This window comes from Tenrec ecaudatus, chromosome 7 (genome assembly GCF_050624435.1).
Source record: "Tenrec ecaudatus isolate mTenEca1 chromosome 7, mTenEca1.hap1, whole genome shotgun sequence".
Lineage (NCBI taxonomy): Eukaryota > Metazoa > Chordata > Mammalia > Afrosoricida > Tenrecidae > Tenrec > Tenrec ecaudatus.
This window is the reverse complement of record NC_134536.1, coordinates 10,639,922-10,654,735: the sequence shown is the minus strand read 5'-3', so window position 1 is coordinate 10,654,735 and position 14,814 is coordinate 10,639,922. Positions and strand designations below refer to the sequence as shown.

Below are 14,814 nucleotides of genomic sequence, written 5' to 3'. Positions count from 1 at the left end.
GATGCTGGTGTGAAGTGGAGTCTTCGCTATCAGATCGACCCTGTGGGTGTGGGCGGGAAGGGGGTGTGGGGCGGTAGTCTTTAGGGGAGCGTAGCATGCGGAGTTGTGTTTTATGGAAATCCTTTGGCTTGGCTTAAGGCAGGAACATAACATTCGTTATGAGACACCAAGCTGTAAAATAAATACAAGCAGAGAATCCGGCTGAGCTGTCGCTGCGTGCTTTTCAGTATGAGCTTGCCTGCGCCACCAGCTTGGGCCGGCGCTCTCCGGGAGGCAGTTGTGGGCCAGTGGCGCCGTCTCCTTTCTTTGGCACAGTGGTTGCATGTTGCATCAGCAGTGGGAAACCTCCAGCGTCCGTAACTCAAAGGGCCGGTTCTACCCTGTCCATGAGGCTCGCTGTGAGTCAGAATCCACTTGGTGGCAGTGAGTTTTGAGGGATTTTGTGTGGCTTATTTTTAAAAAGTTTCTCCTGGTCCTTGCTTGCAGAGTAGTGGAATTTCTGGACAGATGGGCCTTAGGCTCGTGTCTTTATTTTCCTTCCCAATCACTCCCCCCCTTCTTCCTCCTAACTCCAGGTCTGCAGTGAGGTGGGGGTTTGTGTGTGTCGGGCACTGGGCTCTGATTGCTCTAACACAGGGGCTCTCAACCTTTAATACAGCACCTCATGTTGGGGTTGCCCCGCAGCCATCACATTTTTTTTCATTGCTACTTCTTAACTGTAATTTTGCTACTGTTAGGAGTCATCATGTAAATAAATATCTGAGATGCAGGATGCATTTTCATTGTTACAAATTGAGCATAATTAAAGCATAGCGATGAATCACAAAAACTATGTAATTATATATTGTGAAATATTTATTTCTAATGACAAAAGAAATTTTGTCTGGAAGCATGGTGTAGCATGGGTAACAGTCTTCACGCTTGGGTACTCGTATGTGGGTGTATCTGCTTGTGGGCAGACCGTCTGGAGACAGATAGAGGAGCAGTGTCTCAGTTCCTAAGACCATCGAGCGTATGTGTTGTCCAATGGTCTTAGGCGATCCTTGTGAAAGGGTCGTCTGACTCCCAGGTTGAGAACGGCTGCTCTAACAGGTGGATTTCTGGGGCTCATGTTCGTGGGGACCAGCAGCGAGCTGGCCCTTCTCTCTGCTAGACCTGTGCTTTTCACTGTGTTCTCCTGCCTTCTCTCCCCCGCCCTCCCCACCCCAGCCGCCGTGTCCGCAGCTTTCTCATTAAACAAAGGGAGAGCCCGGGCGTGCCGTGGGCTGCACCTGGAAAGATTTCGCCTTGAATGGCGCTTTCCAGGGTTTTGAGGACCGTGTAACTGAGGGTGGCACCGTGAGGAGAGATTGTGGGCTGTTTGGTCTGGTTTGGGGGTCCTTGCAGCCCTGGTGGCTCAGTGGGTCGGTGCTAGGGCTGCTGACTGCGACGTCAACGGTTCAAACCCAGCAGATCCGCTCCCTGGGAAATCCCTGTGGGACAGTTCCTTGTCATCTGGGGTCTCTAGGAGTCAGAATTGACCAAAGGGCACCAGCACCCCCAGATTCACCGCATGCTTTGCATCAGGCACTGTTTTGTCCACTCGGACAGATTGCTTTCTCAACGGTTTCGAAACTCTCTTGAGTCAGATGTGAGTATCCTGCCCGGAGACACTCCCCGGATGGTTCTGTGGATCCACGCATGGTTTCCCCAAGTAGTTTCATCTCATGTCAAGAAATGTATTTCCCCTTGAGCCAGAGTAGCGTTGCCAGGGGCCCTTGTACGTGTCTGCCCCCCAGGTGATCAGGGAAGCTGATTGTGGCTGGAACCGAGACCCCCCTGGTGCCCTGTTTGTGGTTCCCGAGCCTCCCCCGCCCCCCTCCCGCCCCGGAGCAATTCCCCCTGGGGACCGAGGTGGCTTCTGCCTCTGCAGAGCCTCAGCACGGCCCAGGAGGGCGGCCACCACGTGGCTCTGGCCGTCCCAGCAGAGCCTGTGTGTGGGTGTCGGTCTTAGCTCCCCTGCCCACTGCTGGCCAGTCCACGCCGACTGGCCCTTGAGTGTCGAGACGGGAACTCTTTGTAAGAGTAAAAAGATCCATCTTTCTCTTACCTTAGGAGCTCAGTGATTTTGTTTCTTTTTAATCCCGCTCTGTGTTTAGGAAGTGATCAGTGTTCAATTATCCGGCACACCAGATGAGTTTCCAGGGCAAGGTCCAACGTGCAAGGAGACTGCAGGGTGGCTGTCGAGGAAGGAAGTGAGGATGGAGAATCCCCGACCCAGAGACTCCAGTTGATGCCCTTACCCTGCGTGTTTTGACTTTGTGGCTTGCTCTGCTTGACTCTGACAGGTGCCGCCTCAGTATGGACAGCAAGGTGTGAGTGGTTACTGCCAGCAGGGCCAGCAGCCGTATTACAACCAGCAGCCGCAGCCTCCGCACCTCCCTCCACAGGCGCAGTACCTTCCCTCGCCGTCCCAGCAGAGGTACCAGCCGCAGCAGGTGAGCCGGCCAGCCAGTGCCTTGTCTTCCGAACAGGGGAGGTGAGGGGTGCTTGGGGGGAAATGCAAACCTGTACCCCGATTCAACTTTAATTTGCTCGACTGTTTTTGGGTGCTTGGGATCGCAGGGCGCGAAGTTGCCTGCCTCACTGGTTAGCGACAGCAGGGAATGCCACCGTCCTTTCAGGCTTCGAGTCACCTGTGCATGACAGCCTTCGAGAGCGTGCCCTCTGCCCTCTTGCTGAGGCATCTCTGGGAGGGTGGTTTCATCGATCATCGAAGCTTGCCAGTTGGCACGTGCCTGTGTATTTATATCGGGAGCTTTCTTGTTTTGGTTTTAATGGCAAACGCTCCTCCGTCAGATGATCGTGCCTCTGGCAGTGTTATTCTTAAACTCGCTTGTAAACAGATAATCACTCCAATTACAATATATTAAAATACTAAAAGGAATCATGTACTTTAAGTGTATTAAGCCGTTTCTAGCTTAAATTAGCCTCATTAAATACTCTTTTAGGTTATTGGGCTATATATTTCCGCTTACACGACTTGTCAAGTCCGTATGTACTCTGTGAGGGATGCCATGCCATCTTCTCTTGCGAGTAACTTCCAAAGGAATCCAAGTGAGGGACTCACTCCCACTCCGATGGATGTTCGTAGTGCTTCTCCTCATCAGGAGCAGAATGTTGTAACTCTGTTTCGCATTCTTTTTTCCATCTGTGCGGTGGGAATGGTGAAATGGTCTCTGCGGCTTTAAGCCGTCTCCGATACGTCCTGGATAAACTGTTGGGGGGCGAGCAATGTACATTACATGCATGGTAAGGCAGAAGAAGAGTGGGTGCCTCTGGATTGTGGTGTTACTGGAAACTGCTAACGATGCCGAGCTCGCAGACTCCCCGGAACTCGTGCATCACATCGAGTGCACGCTGACTCACAGCCCTCCAGGGCAGGGCAGGGCTGCCCCTCTGGATTGTCTGTCACGGGAGTGGGAAGCCCGGCTTTCCCCTGTGGAGCAGCTGGTGCTTGCTGACGGCTCCCTTGAGATCGCAGCCCAGTGATGACCACGAAGCCACCAGGACACCTTCAGGGCCCCAAAGAAGAGACTGGTTTGCATCGGAAACAGTACAGCCAGGAGGCTTCTTAGAAGGCAGGGTGGCAAGACTTCTTCTCAAGCATTTTGGACATGTTGCCAGGAGGAGCCAGTCCCCAGACAAGGACATGTATGTTAACAGAGCTTAAGCAGTATATTGACGGTGCTTACTTTCAGTCAGGTCATCTGGGGCTTCTTTACTACTGTCTTAGGCTAATTTGAGTATTTTTGTCAGGAGATTCTGATGCAAGAGTTCCAAAACAAACAAAAGGTTTATGGTTTTAAACAAAACACTGAAAACAGCGGTTCTCTACCTGTGGTCGCCCGATCCATCACAGTAGCAAAAATAAATGACAGTGATGAAGTAGTAACGAAAACAGTGTTATGGTTGGGGTGACCACAAAATGAGGAACTGCGTTAAGGGGTCGCGGCATTAAGAAGGTAGAGAGAAACCAGTGCCTTAAAACAGCAGCTGGTATGGATTGCGATAAGAGTTGTATGAGCCCCTGAGAAACCGATTAAAAGACACACAGCAGCTGAAGGTCAGGATGCTATGTTGTTGCCGTCCTTGGGGGACTGTCCACTTGGTTCCAGTTCATAAGGACGGTGTGCACAGCCGTGTGAAACATCCTCCTGTCACCCTCACACTCACGACTGTGTCTGAGCCCATGGTGATAGCTACTGTGTAAGTCCATCTCACTAAAGGTTGTCTTTTTTCTTCGGATTCTCTACTTCACATTTATATGCCATTTTCTGGGAGACAGGCCGCTCCTAACCAACATGCCCAAAGTTCATGTGAAGACGCCTTGCCTTCTTGGCTTCTAAGGAGCAGGCTGTTCTGGCTGTACTTCTTACAATGCAGCTCCTTGGTGTATTTCATGGTTTTCAACCAGGCCACAGTGCCAGAGCAGCGGGTCTTCCTCAGTCTCAGCTTCACATGTGGTGAGGCGACGGAAGATGTCCGAGCCGAGAGCGGTGCCAGGTGCACCTGTCTTCACAGCGACGTGCTTGCTCTCTAGCACTTTGAAGAGGTCTTTAGCGGCCTGTCTGCGTAACGTCTTGCATTGTGTGATTTCGCGGCGACTGCTTCCATGGATATTGATTGTGGATTCAGGTGGCCGGTAAATGAAATTCTCGACAGCTCCATTCCAGTTTTCATGTATCCTGATACTGCTTACTGGTCCTCTTGTCAGCATGTTTTTTCTTTTTCTTTTCCTAATGTTGACGTGTAATCCATACGATAGTTATTGATCTCCATGAGTCAGTGCTTCAAGTCCTGTTAACTTTAAGCAGTAAAGGTGTTATCATCTGCACATTACTGCAGGTTACTAACTAGTCTTCCCTCCAGCCCAGATGCTGTGCTCTCCTTCACGAAGTACAGCGTCACATGACTTGCTCAGCATACAGATGGGATAAGTGTGCAGGAAAGGGTAGAACCTGGCGCACGCCTTTCCTGATCTTAGAGCATACGATGCCTCCCCGTTTTGTTAGGATGGCTGCCTCTTGGTTGCTGTCTAGATTCTGCCACGAAGGGTTCTGGACTTAACATTCTTGAAGTGTTAGGCATGATTGGTTTGATCTCGGTCATAAAATGCCTTGGCACAGTCAACACACTGGGATGCTCAGCTTTTAGCCAAACCCATCTAATACCAGCCATGGAGTCTCTGGTTTCATGTGCTCGCCAGGATCTGGCAGGAATTGAGGGCAGCTGTCCATGGACGGCTGCAACTGTTGATACTTTATCTTCTGCATAATTTTCTACACCTGTGATAAGATGGTCCACCATTTCCTCATTCTCTTAGCTCCCATTCCTGTGGAATGGTCCTGAATGTCTGGTAGATCTCTCTCGATCTCTCTCGGCCAGGCAGCGGCCTCCCAGGTTTCTTGGCATAGGTCAGTGGGTGTTTCCTGCATGGCTTCTGTTTGTTGAGATATCTGAAGTGCTAGTCCTTCCACTGAGAGGACTCAGTTGCTGCTGCATTGTGTTTCCCCAGTGTCTTTAGAGCAGGCAGTTATTGATCATCCTCTTGGATGTCGACCAGTTCTTTTTGAGACACTGAAGCCGGTAGCCCTTCCATCTTTGCATGCGTCCTGCATCCTTCAGTACGTTGCCCACCGTGTCCTTCTGTAACACAGATTGAGGTTTCTATTTTTGTTTCAGTTTTTTCTTGCAGTTTGAGGAATGATGACTGTCTTTTTCCTTTTGGGCTTTCTAGCTCTAACTCATTATAATACATTGCTTTATTTTGGAAATCGCTTACTGAGGTGGGATGTACCTCATTTCAAAATGATCTGGTCTGGCCTGTTCTTACAGTGTGGTAAATTTTAAAACTTTCACACCAGTGTCTTTTAAGGGAGAGAGACAGTGGTGTCTAGATTTTTAATATATAAAATTGCTGACTTTTCCAGGGGCTTTCTGAGCCTGATTGAAGCTCGGTGTGGACACGGAATGGTTTCTCATGTCATCATGACCTAGGATTTGTCTCACTTCAGTGTCTAAAGTGAATCCCTGATCCTCAAACCTGCTGGCCCACGAGTTCTGTGGGACTGTCATTTCTGCCAAGGTTGCAGCTCGAGGTTTCCTCCATGTGTAAGGAGTGGCTGTAGAATGGCCTGTTCTGATTGTCCCTACGACATAGATTGGGACATTTCTTTAGGAAATGAGATCTAGGATTGTAGGTATTTTGAGTATCTCCAGACCCAAAACACCTCCCCCCAAAACCCAAAAATTGCAAATAGAAAATTTTCAAAATCAAGCCAAATTTTATAAGGTTTCATAAGACTTTATAAATATTTTAAAAACCCCAAATGCTCAACTATGTTTAATGGAATAGGCTAGTACTTTGTTTGAGCTAAGCATTTCCCTCCATGTACTCCTTTATATCCAAATTAGCTTAAACGCCTTGTTATTTTTTTAAGGAGATCAGTAAATAATACTTTATATCTTTTGATATGACTGATAACAAAAGTTAATTTTAAGGTTGCATGAAGTGACCTCATCTTGCGTTTAACCATTTTAAAAGTTATGGTTAACTTAACCTTTGATGATGGATTATTCAATAGTCAACAACTCATTTTGAAATCTAAGTGTTTAAGGAAAGTCTAAGAAAAGAGGAAGCAAAACATTATTATTGGATCAAACCGCTTTCAGCATATCCGGCAGTGTTTCTCCTCATTCGTTATGCAGTAAAGGCACACTGTGTGCGAGGTGCTGTGACAGAGAGCTGGCCAAGTGGCCCTGAATGTGAATCATACCTAAGCACACATTCAGATCAAAGAGAGACTTGGGAATCTATCGGCCCTTGTTTATAATCGGTGGAGTCAATGTCATGGGTAGAGGGGCTTCTTTGACCTCCTCTGACTTCCCCGTTGCCACAAGGCAGAGGTCAGGCATGCCTCCTCTCTCCATCCTTCTTTCCCGCAGACTTTACTAGGGAAGTTCACAGATTACCACAAGTCCGGATCAGTAAACAGTAAGGACACAGGCAGCGTCCATTGCAGTACCTCTCCTTAGCCAGCAGCCAAGTCCGTCTCAATCTTCAGCCCTCAGGCCTGCGGGCCAGGAAGCCTGCCTGTCATTTGGCCTCCAGGTCCCATCTGTTGTCTGGGTGCTGCGCCTCTGCTCTGTGTCACGGTCTCTTTGCCTCAGCCTCTTTTCTTGGCCTGGCTTCTTTGCTCCAGGGTCACCGGGGCCTCTGGTCTTCTGCTTGAGACAGAGATCTTGAACGTGCACTTCTTTTGATGATCCCGAGATTTCGCTCCGTGTTTCTGAGATGGCTCTTATCCACAGAGGAATTGTTGGAGCATTTTTGTCTTTTAGGGGAACCATTTCAAAGTGTGGGACTCAGCTCACACTCTATTATTAAATGAGAGCTTTAATCCCACCTTCCCCTGTCTGTCAGCAGAGAACGGCACTGACACAAAGTCCAGAATTAAACAATGGTCCATATTAATTGATTATCTTTAACTCTCTGTGTCAGTCTGGGTGGACTAGAGAAGCAAATCCAGGGAGACTCTCATGCAGAAGACAGAGCTTTATAGAACAGAGCAATTGTGCATTAAGAAAACATCCTAGCCCAGTCCAGATCAAGTTCATAAGTCCAATATTACCCCATTTGTCGATACTAGCCCATAAGTTCCTCTTTAGACTCACATTCAGCCATGCAATAATGCCGAATGCAGGAAGATCACGGGCCAGTGGGTGGAAAGTCTTGTGGGTCCAGTGGTGGTGAAAGCATCTCAGCGCTGGTGTGGGTCTCCATGTGGCTCTCTCAGCTCCAGGGCTCAGACTCCATCAGCGTAGCCCATGTGGCATGTCATCAGGAATGTAAAGCAGAGTGTGTGTCCCGCCTCCAGGGAGGAAGACAGGAGTTCCCAGAATCCTCTGGAGAAGGCCATGCCCACACAGAGGCATGATTGGCTCTGATCTGATTGACAGGCTCGACTCCACCCCTGTCACCTATTTCATAAGTTGACATAAAATCATGTACCTGCCACCCATAACTATATGAAATGTGCTCTTGCAGGGTCCACACCACATACTGTCCTATTTCACAGCATGTCGGCGCGCTTTGTTAAACGATGCTTGACTGAGTTTTGCTCGTTTGTTTTATGATTGTTGTTGAGCATCATCTTAAATATTTTAAAGCAGTTGTATTTTCTTTTTTTCTGAACTGTAAATTTATAGTTTGGACCCTGAATGTTTTCTATTTACTTGTGGGTCTTTTAAAAAACAGATTTATACGCTCTATAAGCGATTAGATCTACTGGTATATCTCAAAAACAATTGGCAACTGCTGTCTTATGTATTGTCATTTTTCTGGTGACATCAATTATAATATTTTTTTATTTATACAGAAGGAGTGTCCTTTTTGGTTAGTTCTAATTTTGTGTTTAAATGTAGTCAAAAGTTACCAATTTCTTGAAAAAGCCTTTTGGAATTTTAGTAGCCTCGAAGGCCTTCCCACCCGAGGACCCTACGGGAAGCCCCCGCTCATGCTCCGTGGCGTGTTCATCAGTTCAGATTGGCATGGAGTTGAGCCTGCTCTGCAGAGAGGGGTTGTTTCTTGTCTTCCTCCCCCGCCCCCCCGCCCCCCCGGCTCCCTGCCTTTCAAACACCTCATCTGGAGTAGGCTGTCTTCTCCACTCGGTGAAGATGCTAACTTTGCTGTGTTGGTATCTGATAGTATATGGTCATTACTCATCTTTTTCAGAGTTCTCTTGGCTGTTTTCGTTTGCTTGTTTTTTTATACACCTTCTTGTTCTTGTCTTTTTACGTGTTCTTGCTGTGATAATAGGCTCTTTTCATTCTTTCTGATAGAGTGGATGGCACTTGCTAAAGAATGAGCTTGTGTGTACAGAGATCACCCCGCAGGCCTGGGGGAGGGCACCGGGAGCCTCAGAGGCGTCAGGGACATGGTGGCTCTGGGTCGGAGGGTTTCTGTGGGGCCGGGCCATGCGCTAGGTCAGTGGTTCTCAAACTGTGGGTTCGACCCCTTTGGGGGTTGAACGACCCTTTCATAGGGGTCACCTAAGACTATCAGAAAACACAAATATTTCACCATGTACAATTATTTTGTGATTAATCACTATGCTCCAATTATGTTTAAATATGTTCAATTTGTAACAGTGAAAATACATCCTGCATATCAGATATTTACATTATGATTCCTAACCGTAGCAAAATTACAGTTATGAAACAACAACAAAAATATTTTTATGGTTGGGGGTCACCACACCATGAGGAACTGTATGAAAGGGTTGCGACATTAGGAAGGTTGAGAACCGCTGTGCTAGGTGATTCCAGAAAGATTAGGGAGGCTGTTGGGTGTACTTCCGGGTTTGCTGTCTCAAGACACTCTGGGTGTTTTTACAATTGGCTGGATTGGCGGGCATGAGCTGGCACCAGGATGGTCATTGGTACAGGAGCACCATTCTTGTGGTGAGAGTGGCCTCGCCGGGTCGTAGTTCTGACACCGAAATATGTGTGTGTCCTGTGGTGGCCATTGCGGTCTGGTCATCCTCAGGGCCATTTCTCAGCTTCTTAACTTTTTCCAGCCCAACTCCTCCTTCCTGATTCCCACTTAACCGGCAGGTTTTTTGCCACTTGTTTAAGTGGCTTTTAATATTTCTAGGCCATTCTACCTAAAGAACATCTGTATGGAGCACCACTCTTTTGTTACTATTGTAGATTGAACCTGACATGTCCAGATTGATATTGTTTATGTGATATTGATATCGTTATACCAAAAATGCATATTGATTTCTTAAATTCTTCTTAACTGTAATAATTGATAATTTCATCTTCCCTGAGGTTATTTAGCATACTTTGAAAAAAATCTGTAATAATCCCAGGTTTGCTTTGCATAGAATAGAAACCACACCCTCCAACTTCTTTTTGTCTTTGGGCAGGCTGGTTTCTCTCATGTTTAACGGAACGGGCCAGTCTTGTGCTGTTCAAGAGTAAGAGGAAGGCTTCTAGCATTTATCATTCAACGTTTGTTGCCTTTCTTTCATGGTGGTCCCAGGGGTCTCAGAGTAGAACTGTGCTCCGTAGGGGTTTTCAGGGCCTCATTTTGTTAGAAGTAGATCTCCAGGCTTTTCTTCCAAGGTACCTGTAATATCAGTAGGTTTCCCCCCTTTCACTGTGGAATAGCTTCCTATTGTATGGGTGTACCGTATTTTGTTTAGCCATTTCCCAGTTGATAATCATTTTGGACTCGTACAGACCCTGCTCCCATTTCAAGGTGGCAGAAGAAGTTTGAAAGGAGTCCTGCTGAGAGGTCAGTGGTTCGAATGCACCAGCTTCTCTGAAGGAGAATGCTGAGGCTGTCTGCTACACTAGATTGAGTCTCAGGCAAAGAGCATGTGGAGTAATCCTGCTGGGTCATCTAGACAGGCTCTAACTCTGAATCAATCAGGCCAGTGGGGTTAAAATAAGGTTTTTTCAAAGGCAGCAATTTGTGACTGTCTTTGAAACATGGCTCTTCCCACAGTGTTTGCAGTTTCTACTTTCTCTCTCCTTGCTCTTCGGCTGCATTCTCTAGAGAAGCAAAAGCAGTAAAACTGTGTGCGTATGTAACACACACGTGTTTATAGATATCTGTATAGATAGGTAGATAAATAAGGTTTCTCTCAAGGAAATAGCTCCGGCAATTGTAGACGCTGGCAAGTTCCGAGTCTGTGGGTCAGATGTCAGGCTGGAGGCTTCTCCTGACTCATGGGGGTCAGACTCTAGGATGTTGGCTGGGGAGGTGAATGAATCCAAGCCAGCAGGGAAGATGGCAATCAACTGACTCACAATCTGTAGAGGCTGATGGCTCCCAAGATTGGCAGGCAGTATAGTGGCCTGTGCTGGGTGAATTCCAAAGAACTCGAGGTCTGATGACAAGCCAGATGTTGGATCCAGGAAAAGGCCAGAGGGCTTCGCCCGATCATTCCTCAATTTTTGTAGCAGGCCACACCTCTGAGGAAACGTCTTCCATGGCAGATCTCATCATGCAAGTGATTACATCGTATTAGATTTCATCTTTGGGGGATGACTACATCATAATCAGCAAATCACTGGGGGGATCGTGGCTCAGCCTGGTTGACATATGGCTTAATGATCACACTTGTTAGCATCGATTATTTTCTGTCGTTTCTACAAGAACTATCCCACAGTGGGTGCGAAGTGGTATCTCGTTGTGGTCTGGATTTGTTTTTCCTGAATGTTAATGGTGTTGGAATATTCTTTCATGCATATCATTAGCCACTCACATATTTCATTTGATGAATGCCTATACAGTTGTGCATGTTTAATTGCATGGTTACCTCTCTTGATATTGCAATGTAAACAGCTCCTTAAAAAAAAAATCAAAAACACCCTCCAACAAGTCCTTTTTCAGATATATGATTTTCAAGTATTTTCTCCCACTCTGTCCTACCTTTTTTTTTAATGTTTTCATTCAAAGGGCAAAGGTTTAAAAAAATTTATATGAAGGTCAGTTTATCAATGTATTGTTTTATAAATCTTGCTTCTTATATATCCCCTGAGAACTCTGCTCGACCAGCGGTCATGGGAGTTTCCTTCCTGAAGCTTTAGGTGTTGCATTGAGTTTGATATACAGACAGTGTGAGATGAGGCCCTGGGGCCACCTTCTCCGTGTAGATGTACAGGTGCCCCACCACCTGTTTTGATGATCTTTCCCCATTGAGTTGTCTTGACGCCTTCATTGATTGTTGGTTCTACTGATTGATATGCATGGCCCATGCCTGTGCCATACAGTCTTTGAATTCTTCGACTTTTTGGTATTTTTTGAAATTGAGTATATATTCCATATGTTCCCTTTCCCTTCTTTTTCAAAGTTATTTTGCCTATCTTAATCATCCATTACATTTTCAATTATGGAGTCATTGGGTTAATTTCCACGAAAGGAGTATGTATAGGCATTGGTTTTTTTTCATGGCTTCTTTGGGGTTTTGTCCATACAGGTCCCTGCCAGCTGCTAGTGTAGAGCACATTACTACTGGTTCCTTTCTTGCCTGGATGGATGCCTTCATTTCTTCTTCTTTTCCTCACTGAAGTATCCTAGATAATTTTAGGGCTCGTGTCTACATCTGAGCTGTGCCACTAGGCTGTCCAATCTGTCTATTGAGTTTTTAAATGTAAAGTTACTTGACTTAAAAGATTACGTTCCCTTGCTCCAGAAGGCTTGACGTTTGCTTCTGCCAGTTGCCTGTGGGCACCAGTCACCTGAGGCTCCTTTTGAATTTTATTTTCTAAGTTGTATAGTATTAAAAAGTCTTACTATGCAGGTGCACATGAGCCCCTGTTGCCATCACCCACATGTAACACTTCGCTTCTTTCTTCGGTGTCGCCGCCCTTTCTCCAGCGTACTTTAAGTTCCATTGCAGGCCCACCTCCTCACCACTAAGGAGTTCATTAGTCATCGGTGAGAAGGAAGGCATTTGTCCGCACAGCCACATCCCCATCACCCAACCTCCCTGAATCGACTATGGTTTCTTCCATCTGAGACCCTGCCGCCACTCACGCAGCCTCCACGGCCCCCAGCTCCATGAAAACCACTCTATTAAATGGACTTCATCAGAGTCCTTTTACCAGTTCCCTCTCTTCACGCCCCAGTTTGCATGCTGACCACACTGGCTTAGCCAGTGGCTTTCTCTCCATCCTCCTTAACTGAGCGGCCTTCCCGTCGACAGGAGCCGTAAGAGCCAGCTTCCCCCAGGAAAGCCCAGCTGATCTCAAGCAGGGCCGTCAGCGTGGGTGTGTTCTAAAAGTCGGAGGGTAACGCAGGGACAGCATTCTGGTTTTCTTATTTTTAATCTGCAGTTGAACCTCGGACCACATGAGTTTGTACTGCGCTGGCCCACCTACAGGCACTTACACACACACACACACACACACACACACACACACACACACACACAAGTGACACTAACCGTGCCCGCGTGAAGGAGACCGTGTCCCACAGTTAAACGTGACCTCTGTGTTTCGAGTGTATGTCCCACCGTATTTAGTGCAGGGCTGTAAACCGTGACTCGCGCCGTGGGACCCGGACCAAGCACCGCTGATGATTCTGGAAGGCCCCCAAGAAGCAGAGACAAGCGACCAGTAAAGGAAAGGCTGACGGGCTAGATGCGCGCCACAGGCTGAGTGCTGCAGCTGAGGTTGCTGCCGTTTCCGGATTGAGGGGTTCAACCCGGACTGTCGTAAAGGAATAACAAGGAAAACGGGTCATCACTGGGCGACACCAGCAGGCTCGGCAGCCTCCTGCGTTACGTGGAATACCTTTTCTCTCATTGGGAAAGCACAGTTTGCATGAGGTGCAGCATAGAATGCACCCCAGCCTGAACCAGACTCATAGCCGATGAGCCCGTCCCGGCTCCTAACGACTATGAGACAGAGTCGAACTTCCTGGTGGGTTTCCGAGACTCACTATTTCCAGGAGTAGAAAGCCTTATCTTTCTCCCGAGGAACGGGTGGCTGGTGGTTTTGAACCACCGATCTTGTAGTTAGCAGCCCCGCTTGTCACCACTAGCCACCAGGGAGGGGTTATGTTGAACATAAAGGAGCCGTTTTAAGCAGCAGAATTTACAAAAGCTTTTAAGGGATTCATGAGCATAACTTAGGAGAAGTTTCTGCTAAATAAAAACGCTGCATTTGAAAGATATTTTGGAAGTTGCTCTTCAAATAACTCTCTAAAGGGGTTCAGAAGTTGGGTGAAGCACGCTGCCTGTGAGCCAGTTCGAAGCAGACGTTCAGTATTTAATTGTTTATTGTAAGCAGTGTTTCTTAATGGTTTAGATGACAACAGATTAATGTATCAATGGCTCCCTGCCCCCCCCCCCCCCCCCCCCCCCCCCCGGTCAGTGGGAAAATTAACTGGAAGGAAGGCCATGTTCACCCGGGGAACTGACCATTTCACTGATTCCGTAAGATTTTGCTGAAGAGCCAAGGTAGGCCATTTCTGGTCTGCAAGACGAGTCATTGCTCAGATCCTAACACAGGAGTCTATTAATGACCTTGATCATGAAGACAGTCGGCCCCGTCTGGGCCCGGGCGGGGAAGCTTCCCGCTGCATTTAAGGAGCTCATGAGCAGCTGCCATGAGCATGATTACGTTCGTTGTCTGGTCTGAGCAGAGAATGTCTAGACTGATGATCTAGACTGAGGCCTGACTGCGCGTGGTAACCACGGCGGACTCCTCCCAGGTTGGGGTTCGAGGCGTGTGTCTTCCTGTTCCTCAGCCCACAAGGCTGGAGCAGCTGAAGGTCAGCAGGTAGCAATGAGGCAGGCCCACCCACCTTGCTCTTCCTGGGAGAGACCAGCGTTTACAGAGCTCAGCAGGGACGTTTCAGTCTAGGCCTTCAAGTTTGTTCCATTTCATTGCTTTGCATCTGTGCTCGAGCCGTGGCGAAGAGCAGGTCTCTTCTAAGGTTGAAGCATCGGAAGCTCGCTGATGGAAAACTTGTAGTTCTTTTAATATCTTTCGGATGATAACTGGACCCTAAATGCATTCGATTGAGGCTTGATAGCGCCAGTCACCTTCAAGTTTAACATTTTAAAAGTTTTTATTTTTCCTTTCAAGTGCCAGGATGAGAGGGAGCCAGAGAGGCAGGCAGCACTGTAGAGGGGCCCCCAGGACTGCCCTGGAGAGAGGGGCCAGGCCAGACTCCCAGCTTAGGGCGGTGGGAGCTCCTGCAGGCCTGGGGGTGCCTGGCCTTACACTGCACCCCAGCCACAACTAAGG

At 47.7% G+C, this 14,814-nt stretch overlaps 1 protein-coding gene across 5 annotated transcripts in view; it reads left to right on the top strand.

The window, feature by feature from the left end:
* ARID1B (AT-rich interaction domain 1B) overlaps nucleotides 1–14,814 on the top strand; it is a 405,831-nt gene that overhangs the window by 119,795 nt on the left and 271,222 nt on the right. For all 5 annotated transcript variants that reach the window (XM_075554341.1, XM_075554339.1, XM_075554340.1 and 2 more), the window contains exon 3: nucleotides 2,328–2,477. In XM_075554341.1, coding sequence (XP_075410456.1) covers nucleotides 2,328–2,477 — 150 coding nt within the window. The remainder of the gene's footprint in view (nucleotides 1–2,327; nucleotides 2,478–14,814) is intronic.